This window comes from Ipomoea nil, unplaced genomic scaffold (assembly GCF_001879475.1).
Source record: "Ipomoea nil cultivar Tokyo-kokei standard unplaced genomic scaffold, Asagao_1.1 scaffold2845, whole genome shotgun sequence".
Lineage (NCBI taxonomy): Eukaryota > Viridiplantae > Streptophyta > Magnoliopsida > Solanales > Convolvulaceae > Ipomoea > Ipomoea nil.
The window spans coordinates 9,293,556-9,305,146 of record NW_017619273.1 but is presented as its reverse complement, the minus strand read 5'-3'; the positions used below and the strand labels follow the sequence as shown (position 1 = coordinate 9,305,146).

Sequence of the window (11,591 nt, the reverse complement as noted above, 5' to 3'; positions counted from 1 at the left end):
AAACCCTCCCGATGGTCCAGGAGGGGATGGGCAAAGCGAATCCCAGAAGGCTGGCATGAGTGGTGGCACGACCAGCTCTTCATCGTCCGGATACATTTCCTGGTAGCGGGCGAAATCTTCCTCGTTCATTAGCCCAGTAATCGGACCATCCAAGTCATCCAGAGGGATGGAAAAGGTCATGCGGAAGGTCAGTTGCTCCGGGACGGGCACGTCAACGACGGTTCCGCCCGGGGAAGTCACTCGAGCGGTCGCCGGAGTGGGAGAATGGCGAAAAGACGGAACAGCTTCACGGCGAGCAGGATTCGGCGGACGAAGAGCTGGAGAAGCAGCGCCGACAGGAGATCTTTGGGGGGCTGGACGAGGAGCCTTCTTCTTGGGCTCCCTTTCGGGCCGAGTCCGCTTGGAGGGTAACGGGCGCCAAGGCGACCCAAAGTCAATTCGTTTCCCTTTCAATGGTGAGCGACCCATGAAGAGTTAGTGAGTAATGAGAAGAGCGGCTGAGGTCATTTATAGGTGCCCAGACAAGTCGAGCAGATTCGAACGGTCCCGCGAGATCTGGGAGATAGCGGATAATCTGGGCTATTCATGAGTCATTCAAGGCGCGGATCCGGTGAGCTGAAGGAGGAGACGGTTACTACTTTTCCAAACCCAGGTTGGTGGACCGGGTACGGAAAAGTGAGGGACTAGTTGATGGGGTGAGAACCCCGGCCCAAGAAAAGTGGGCCCAAAGAGGAAGGACCAGAGAGGGAAGAATGGGCTGACACAAGACAGGCTCGAGGAATGCGTGGGCCGAGTCCAGGACTCGGCCCAGGCCCAAAGAGAAGGCCCAGTCCAGGGCTACGAAGGGTGGCCCGGCCTGAGTATAAGCCAGAGATGAGGAGTCGGTCTGGGCCCAGCCCAGGGGAAGACTCGGTTAGAAGAACCGTTGAGGATGCCTTCAGAGAAGTCGAGACAGAGAGCCGTTGAGGCATTAATGGTCGGACTAGGTCCGCCGGTTACGAGCTAGAGAGAGCCGTTGGCAGACTCTGTAACGTCGCCCAACGGCTCAATACATTGAAAGCAGCCTTGAAGTCGGCCATTATGGGCCTTTAAGTCGGTAGAGGAGGAACCACTATAAAAGGGCTCCTCCACCCTTGTAAGAGAGACTCGTCGAGAACCCAGAGGGGGAATACAAAGAATTAGCATCTCATTTCACTGAATCTTATATTTTTGTGAAAGGTGTATCCTCCAGCTGAAAGGTTGTGTTGGACCTCCTTGGGCCCGAAAACCCAAAAACCATCAGTCACATTTGTTAGTTGTATTCTTGTTCCCACAGTAACTTTTAAGTGTATAATAAAAAACATGCACACCATCATTAATTTTTTGGGTGTATCCAAAATTTTCATCGTCGGATACAGTGACTAATCCTCTTGTTGAATTGTAGGTACTTCTTTTAGGTAATTTATTTTGAAGTATTTTTCTTTCCCTTCTATTTATAATGGAATTATCCATTGTTGAGAGAAAGCCTATAAGACCAAGCTCAAAATCTTATCATCAAAATTGAATATGAGGTTGACTACTATGTATATAGTGACTTGCAAGTATATAGTGGTGCGGCTCTAATAGTCTGACCAACTTGGTAGGAGTTATCTATTCTGACCAACTTGGTAGGAGTTGTCTATTTAAATAACTGTTGATTCTAAAAGTGTCTTGGATATTATTTTTCTATTTTTAGTTTATATATTTTTTTTTGTTCTAATTAATCAAGTGACGATAGCAATTTTGATAAATTATGCTTAGGGTGTGTTTGGAAAGTATGAAAATGACTTCTGGAAAATATTTTCTAGAAAATGAGTCATTTTTCATAAAACATTTCATTTCTCGTGTTTGGTTGCATTCCAGAAAACTGTATTGACGTGTTTGGTTCATTTCTGAAAAATGCACATAATTATTTTTAATTTTAGATATTTAAAATATACAATGATAGTGGTGGTGGTGGCGGCGGCGGTGGCAGCAACGGGTGATTGGATGCTCCACTGCAAATAGAAAATGACTTCCTAAAAAACAGGGGAAGTCATTTTCCAGAAAATCCCCTCTATTTTACATTGACCATACCCATATTTTTCATTGACTTCCATTTTTCCCTTCTAGCCAAACACTAGAAACCCGAAAAATAATTTCCAGAAATTATTTTTCAGGTTTCCAAACGCACCCTTAGTGTCAATTCACAAGACATTTATTATTATTTAAAAAAAAAAAAAAAAAAAAAGAATACCCAAAATTGGTCCTCCGCTTTCGTCTCAACCATAGAAATTTATAGTGGTTTTCTTCATTACATTTGTTGGTCCCGGTAGCGTTAAAGCGAGAGTCTAGAGGGGGAGGGATGAATAGACTCTTTTCGTATTTTGCTAAATAGCAACCTTTCGGAGTTATAGTGCAGCGGAGATGTTGAATTCGTTTTACTTGCTTTGCACGGTTTGTCGTTATAATGGAAACTTTCGGTATTGGCGCGAAAGATGATATGATGCAAAAAGTAAATAGAGTAAGTAAAGAGAATGGGAGACGAGAGTTTTTATAGTGGTTCGGCCAACTTTGCCTACTCCACTCTTCTTCCACAACTTATGGAAGGTTTGCACTATCACTCGTTAGTACAAATGCACGAAAGCTTCCTTGATCACTAAGCCGGACAGCTTTCGTAGGTTTTTCAACTCCACGAGTTTACTCCGCCTCTATCAACGTCTTCTTCAGAGTTGAGGTTGGTAGAAAATGATTTCTGATTTCTCCAACGTGGTGAAGTCTTGACTGATGAGAGATGGTTGCTTCGTACAAGTTGCAAGACTTCTTCAAGGTGTAAGATGAGGATCAATGAACTTCTTCAAGTATCTTCACACCTTAACACTGGTTCGCAAAAGCTTGCTGAGGACTGAGAATGTTTAAGAGCTTTTGCTTGAAAGTTAGATCGAGTGAAAAGAACCAGCACCTTCTTAGTTGATGAAGGTGGGTTTATATAGGTGAGGAAAATTTCATCCGTTGGAGGGAGATGAATTTTCAAACCTATTGTCTAGTGGGTAAGGACCGGGGAGCTTCCCGCATTAAATGCTTCATTAATGAGGTTTGTACCTTGTAGTCGTTGATGGCATGGATAGCCCTAGGGTTTTGTCTTTTAGCTTCAGGAAATAATACATCTTCATTTAATGCTCCTTGGTATGTGTGTCCCACAAGTTGATGTCCTTTTGTTCCTAGGATGTTGTCAAGTCAGACAGTGGAGACATTCTTCTTGCTATTGAAGAGGAAGAATGTCTTGAAGGATTGTCATAAATAAGACTGTTCTTTCGAGTTAACTCTCGTTGTAGATGCTTCATGCTTCGTGTCTTCTTTCGTCTTGATAACCCTAACATCTAAGCACAACTCGCCTTCGTGTGTTTGACTAGCTTAACACGAATTACATGTGAGTTATGGCAACTCTCGTCTAGGACGAAAGCAGCGATTAAAAATAATAAAGGTTAGGGGTCTACATTCTAGGTTACATTGGTATCATCAAAATCCTAATACAAGTGTTCCTAACAACATTTCTTCAAATCCTTCTTCAATTTTTCCGCTCTTTCTTCAATTTCAATCTCCAAGCTATGTTAATCAATGACTAGAAGCTTGAAAGTGTGAGACGTGAAGGTAATGAGATGTTCACTTGGTCCATGTCTTTCGTGATGTGTAGAATAAAGCAATTGACTTTCTCATTGATTTTTTCATCAGGTATACCCTAGGTTTAGAAGTGTTGGGAAAATCCTTATCCTCTTCTTCAAAGGATTCTCAATGATGATTTTATGAGCATTTCCCGATAGCGTAAAGTTTGTCACTTGAACTAATTTCTTGAAGTGTTCCCTCTCCAATTGATCTAAAAGGAGAAGAAACACAAAAATTAAACTTGATTATACGAAATAAATAAACAAATAAAGTAAGGGCCATTAAACACACTGACGGGTCCAAATCAAGAAGTCCAATCTGCTCCGCCTTATAACCCTACCTTGTAGGCAAAAGACCACAATGAAGTACACCTGTTAGGTAAATCAATTGATCAGCTCAAACTGATAAAGCAAATATATAGGCTACTCTACCTTATAACCCTAATAGCTAGGCAAAGGACCATTATATATAAAGATACACCCGTCAGGGGAAAATTATGCCCTGGAAACGTGTTCACCGTGAATGGTGCACACAAGTCCAAACGACGTCGTTTTTAGGCAAAAAAAAAAAAAAGTTCGCGGATGTGGAGTTAACGGCGAGCGTTTGATCAAATTATGAATTTTCTGTTATGAGATTATGAATGTAATGTAAATTCATAATCTCATAACAGAAAATTCATAATCGCATAAAAGTAAAATATTTATTAAATTATGAATTTTCTGTTATGAGATTATGAATGTAATGTAAATTCATAATCTCAGCTCATAACAGAAAATTCATAATCTCATAACAGAAAATTCATAATTTCATAATTGAAAATTCATAATCTTATAACAGAAAATTCATAATCTTATAGTTCCAAAGTGAATGTGTAGGCATGGTTCCAAAGTGAATGTGCATGCATGGATTCATAATTTATGAATGTCCGTGATTTCGGACGGGATGGAATGCGTAGGCATGGTTCCAAAGTGAATGTGCAGACATGAATTCATAATTTATGAATGTCCGAAATCATTGCTTATCTCAAATTAAAGTGAAACCGCAAAATGTGAAAATGAAGAAGAAAAGTCACGCAATTAATTAAGGAAAACAAAAATATCTCTTTTATCTATTTCAATTTTGGGCTTTTTCAGAAGGAATGCATGCGCTCACAACGCTCTGAAATACAAATGTTCAGTGGCAGTATAAGATAGAGAAGCAGCAAGTTAAGGATATACAATACGATGAAGACCCATTGGCAAATTAAATGCCAAGAGATTGAGTCGTCACGACACCACTCCAAAATTTTTAACGTCTCAATAGGGTATACACCAGTTTATAGTACATAAATAATAATAATAATAATAATAATAATAATAATAATAATAATAATAATAATAATAATAATAATAATAATAATAGGTGGTGGTGGTTGGGGTTGTGTCGTCCTGGTATTATGGTGGTGGTGATAGTTAGGCATGGTGACCTAAAAATGCACAAAAGAGTAGAGAGAAAGAGTTCGCCACCGGTGCACCACACATTGGCTTGGAGTAAAAAGAAGTGGGGGTGGTGAAGGAAGGATGTTGGTCCAAATCTTGTTGGGCTAGGAAGACATGGTAATCCAAAAAGACACAAAAGAGTAGGAGAGAAGGAGTTCACCACGAGTGCACCACACATTGACTTGGAGCAAGTCTAATCCAAAACCTCCAACATAGCACACATGTACCAACCCACCACGCCACTCCATCATTTGTGTGCTAAAGTGTTACTGCTTCTATTTGTTCTGACATTTGTGGTTGACATATTTACAAACTTGGCATGACCCGCTAGCAATTCGGCGGCGTGGCCGCTGGCCACCTCCAGACATGGCCCCCAGCGAGCCTGATGCCCCCATGGTGTGGCGACGTTGCGACGAAGCCATGCAAGAAGGCGGGCGCAGTATTGAAGGTGTACATGTGTGTAGCTAGGGTGGTGAAGACGTGTTAACTACTAATGCATGCAGATTGATAGCATGGACAAGTGGGTCATGAAGAGTGAAGCATCTCCGTTCACTTGGCAAGATATGGGGAGCTCTTGAACACTATAAAAGGGAGTGTCCTGCCTCCCTTAAGAGGACATTATGATCTGATCAATGCAAGCGCCCCTGATCTAGTTGTTTCTTGGCAAATTATGCCCTGGAAACGTGTTCACCATGAATGGTGAACACGGATTCAAACGGTGTCGTTTTTACGAGAAAAAAATTTTGCTAATGTGGTCTTAACGGCGCGCGTTTGGTCAGATTATAAATTTCCTGTTATGAGATTATGAATGTACTGAAAATTCATAATCTCATAACAGAAAATTCATAATCGCATAAAAGAAAAACATTTATTAAATTATGAATTTTCTGTTATGAGATTATGAATTTACTGTAAATTTATAATCTCATAACAGAAAATTCATAATCTCATAATAGAAAATTCATAATCTCATAAAAGAAAATTCATAATTTCATAACTGTACATTCATAAATCCATGCAATTATGAATGTGCAGGCATGGATTTATGAATGTGCAGTCATGAAATTATGAATTTTTCTTTTATGAGATTATGTTGAAGAAGTTTGCGCGAAGAGGAAGTGAAACCGCAAAATGTGAAAATGAAGAAGAAAAAAAAGTGAGAAGAATTGAAGCATGTGTTCCATCTCAACTAAAAACCTAAACTGATAGTTGGATTGCACATTAATGACTATATGCATCAAAAGAAAACAGAGTTTCTTCAATTCAAAGGGTAGTCCATTACCACATGTATGGCCTTGGTGTTTGCAATATAATGCATCTGATGGATGGTCCAGAGCCATCCCCCACTGCACCAGACAGTAAAGCAAAAACCTAATTAACCTAGAATTATGGGATATCCCAGAATATATAATGTTACATTATGGATATATCTTTGTTTCACTATTTTTTTTAGAATTATATATTAAAGAATCTTAGTGATTTGAATGAATGGGTGTGGTTAATTTGTGGAGTTCAAACATTGTTAGGTTAGTGTGCCTTGCATGAGCAGCATGCTGAACACTGTTGTAGTGAGATGTGGACAATGCTCCAATTTGCTGTCTGTTGATCTGGGAGCTTTGCCTCACCCTTTCCCTCTCCAAGATTTCCAGGTAACCATAAATAAATAAATTAAATAAAAAGTTTATTTTTTGTTATTGTTGTTGTAATTGAAACTTAGGCCAGAAATTAATGGGTATTAGTAAGTTTTTTATGTTGATGCAAAATTATATTGTTTGTTGTAATGAGCAGCAACAAGAACAACATCAATTTGAAGATGCCATGGCGGGGTCGGTTCCATTTAATTACAACTGCAACATGTTTAGTGTATTTGAGTCTCATGATCAACTACTTGAGCAATCTATACTCACTCCTATGCGCAGTTAGTTTTCTCTCTCTCTCTCATATATATATATATATATATATATATATATATATATATATATATATGTGTGTGTGTGTGCGCGCGCGCGCCTATTTTTCATTTATTAATGTTATATCATTTTGTGCAGCCTTAGAGAAGAGACAACGTGCTCCTTCTGCATACAACCGATTCATCAAGTAAGTTGGATATTGTAATTACATTTCTAAAATCTAATTTAAGTTGATTTTATTAAATTTATTCAACTATATATATATATATATATATATATATATATATATATATATATATATATATAACATAATAATCAAATAAAACAATATTTTCTTGTGAGTCATGTATGTGAGACCATTCGAAAATGCACAAAAATTACTACACGAATACACAGTGGTTAGATTGTGTGCAATTCGCCTAGCATGGATGCACACAATTAATCTATCTTGTATGCGTTTGTGTAGTAGCTTATCTCATTTACAAAGGGTCTCACGGGACTCACGGGAACCGGTGAATGTACTTAAACATTATAGTATATATATATATATATATATATATATATATATATATATATATATATATATATATATATATATTCTGGATCATATGAGAACACTTATTAGATGAGAATGCATGTGGGAACAAGAATAAGTGCACACAATTTATTTGATCTCAGGCATGTTTTGATGACAGTAAAAATCTTGGAGTAGATTATGTGCATTCATGTTTGGTCACACGTTCTCACTTAAGGAAGTGTTCTTATATGACCACAAGCCTATATGTGTGTGTGAAGAGAGTATGATGATGTCGTCTAATTTGATTGGTAGGGAGGAGATCCATAGGATAAAAGCAAGCAATCCAAAAATTAGCCACAAAGAAGCCTTTAGCGCTGCTGCAAAAAATGTAAGTTAGTTACTACTGTTAAGATATTGAAAATGATATTATTACTTGTATTATATATACATATATATTTTTTGGTTTAATTTCTTGGCTGTCTTCATTGAATATATACATGCTGCTAGTGAGGGGAACAAAAAGAAGCCAGTTTGCAACGTAACACTGCGAGCAATATTATATTACTCCTCTTTTCCACTTTCCTTTTGACCAGAAACCCTGCTCGTTTGGATGGCTACTACTAATACATTTTCAAGAAAACCCATCACTCCGTATATTTTATTTTAGAGTAAATTTCAGTCAAAGTCTTCCGAGTTTAGTGATTTCGCCCACCTTTAGTCTTAAATTTTTAAATCGATCTTATGTGATCCTTCGAATTTCGAATTCGACCTGTCATAATCTTTTTGTTAAGATATTCCGTCGCAATCGTGAAATTTAAGGACAAGACAGTCTTTTTATTGCAACTCCAACCAAAAAGAAGGGAAGCCTAAGGAAAAGATCAGAGATGTTGATTTTTAAGGAAAATGAATTGTTTTGGCCAGGGTTGCAATAAAAAGACTGTTTTGCCCTTAAATTTCACAGCTGAAATGGAACATCGTAACGGAAAAACTACAGTAGGTTAAATTCAAAACTCAAACTCGAAAAACCTTGCCTGGTATTTACTCTTTATTTTATTTTAATTAAATTAAGTTGGAAACTTTTCCTTGAGAATATACATTTCCGTTACGTATCCTTTATTTATTTTTATTTTTTTTTGAAACACTATATTCTTAACTCTTTTTTTTGTTTGAGTACTATTGACAAGCACAAAGAGTCAATATTATTCCCACTCGAATTTAAACTCATGAACTCCCATTTGGGAGAGCCACTTCATGCCACTAGACATCAAGGTCATTGACCTTTATTGATTGAGATTTAAGAGAGAGAGAAAAAAATAATAATAACAGAGTCAACCCTCTAGCAACCATCTTAAAAGTATATAGTCTATATATTATCCGCACAAACTTAGCTCAATGATTCAGTAGGCAATATTTAGAAGAAAAGACCAAGGTTTGAATCTCGACAGTGACAATGTAATTCTGTGTGAGTATTATGCTTAAAGTGGACAAATTTCTTGTGCGCACCGAATGTGAATTAGTTTAGCTTCTTTTATCGGTAATAAGTAAATGGATCCTGCTATATGATCCGAAATAATATTACTGTGATGCTCAATCATTAATCGTTAGAGATTTTTTTTTTTTCATTCGTTGACATTTTTGTATGTAAGTTTCATTATAAGTTGACTAAAATATACTAATTGGTAACTAAATGGTAATTGCAGTGGGCACATTTTCCTCTCACTCATTGTGGACTAAATCTGGTTGGAAACAGACAAGCCAATGTGGATGATGCAGTTGGAGATCAGGATGCCACTCAATAATTAAATTATCAATGCCCAACAAAACATAAATTCATAATTATATATAGGAATAAGGGTCAAATAGGCCACTGAACTGCACATAAGAATGCAATTAGGCCATTGAACTTAAAAAACCTACAATTGGGTCCCTAAATTAACCAATTTCATTCAATTTGTCCATTTTTCAAGTTTCTCAAGTTACTAACAAGTTACCCCTCCACCTAGGATGCATATGTGTCATTTTCTTAAAAATAATTTATTTTTATATTAGTTTTTTTTAATATTTAATAAATAAAACTAAAATAATTTATTTTTAAATTAGTTTTTTAATGTTTAATAAATAAAAATAAAAATTTTTTTTTTTTGAAAATAAAATAATTTGTTAAGACGTCGTACATGGCTTGGATTTTATTTTCAAAAAAAAAATTATTTTAGTTTTTATTTATTAAACATTAAAAAAATTTAATTTAAAAATAAATTATTTTAATTTTTATTTATTAAACATTAAAAAAAAAACTAATTTAAGGTTTTCAAAAAAAAAAATTAATTTTTTTTTTTAAATGTCACACATGCATCTTAGGTGGAGGGGTAACTTGTTAGCAACTTGAGAAACTTGAAAAATGGACAAATTGAATGAAATTGGTTAGTTTAGGGACCCAATTGTAAGTTTTTTAAGTTCAATGGCCTAATTGCATTCTTGTGTGCAGTTCCGTGGCTTATTTGACCCTTATTCCTTATATATAATAATAACTCACCCTACTCTCTCTCTCTCTCTCTCTCTCTCTATATATATATATATATATATATATATATATATATATATATATATATATATATATATATATATGTTGAGGGAAGGTTAAAGGGTTGAACCCAGCATTCTACTATTAAAATGTGACATCGACGGTTACGCAAGTATAAAAAAAATATAATTACACATTTATTACTAGATATAACTTTTGGCATAGTAACAAGTGCCTTATTTCTAGTAATATAGTATCTTTAGTTTGTGTTTTTCCTTTTCAGTGTGTTTCCTTTTTTGTTTGCATTGTTGCCCTTTTTTTTTTTTTTTTTTTTGGATACTTCCATGTGCTAATGTGACAGTCATATCGGAGGCCGTTTATGGTCAAGATGAATATTATCATATCTATCTATACTTATACTATATATCTACAATCTATCTACAATTCTAATAAGAGCTAATAATGTTAGGCCCTTAACTGGAACAAAAAAATGTCGGTCCTATTGTTTCTTAAAATGAATGGTTTATTGTTTCTTAAAATGAATAGTTCATATTATTTTGATTTTAGTATTTTTAATGATTTTCCTTATTTACCCTCTATTATATTATTTTCTTCCCTTAAATAACCTAAATTCCGTTAGTATAAACTTTAGTAACGGAATATTCCGTTAACTATTTATTATTTTTAACTTACTCATCAATTTCTATAAGCAAGGTCTTAGGTTCAAACCTCATCTCAATTACAGTTGGCATAATTATTAAACATATACTACGAATATGTTAAAATATATTTTAAAAAATATATAATATAAAATTTAACATAAACTTTGTTCAAATAATGAGTCCAGCAAAATACACAACATTAAAATTTAAGCATCAAAGATTATATATCAAGAACTTTAAAAATTATTTGATTTTTATGCATTTAAAAAAAATTAGGTTAATTTTTTTTTCGTTTAATTAATTAGTCTTCATTGGATTATTTAGATCATAACAAAATTTAATATTTTAATTATACTTTTGCATTATAAGTATGATTTAGATCGTTATGGTATTAATATTTTTTGTATGTATTTTTATAATGGTACAATTGTACATTACTTTAAAAATTTATACTATTATTTTTTTTATGTCCCGTATTTGGTTTCAACCATACCTATACAATTATTTTATTGACAATTATAACCAATCTTGACTATATTATCTTGCATTTGTAAACTTAGAATTACCTATTTAAGTACGCAAATTCAACATTCAATTATCTATGCATAAAAATTCCAATATAATCTTACCTTGATATATACTTTAAAATACTTATTTAAAAAAAAAACATTGGGCATTATCCCAATCGCGCAATGCGCGTAGAAAACTAGTATACTAATAAGAGTCCAAGAGAGTTAGGCTTAGAATGGGTAGAAAAAATGGCAGTCAAATTTTTTAATCAAATGAATGGCTTAGATTGATCAGATTTTAATTTTTCCTTAAGATTTACTAATTTATCCTTAA

At 35.1% G+C, this 11,591-nt stretch overlaps 1 protein-coding gene across 1 annotated transcript; it reads left to right on the top strand.

Moving 5' to 3' along the window:
- The first annotated feature begins 6,668 nt into the window (after nucleotides 1-6,668).
- Nucleotides 6,669-9,413, top strand: LOC109160022 (putative axial regulator YABBY 2). Its single transcript, XM_019308131.1, has 5 exons — nucleotides 6,669-6,787; nucleotides 6,927-7,056; nucleotides 7,187-7,235; nucleotides 7,878-7,953; nucleotides 9,266-9,413. The coding sequence occupies exons 1-5, from the start codon at nucleotides 6,680-6,682 to the stop codon at nucleotides 9,362-9,364; spliced, it is 462 nt and encodes a 153-aa protein (XP_019163676.1). The 5' UTR covers nucleotides 6,669-6,679; the 3' UTR covers nucleotides 9,365-9,413.
- The last annotated feature ends 2,178 nt before the right edge of the window (nucleotides 9,414-11,591 follow it).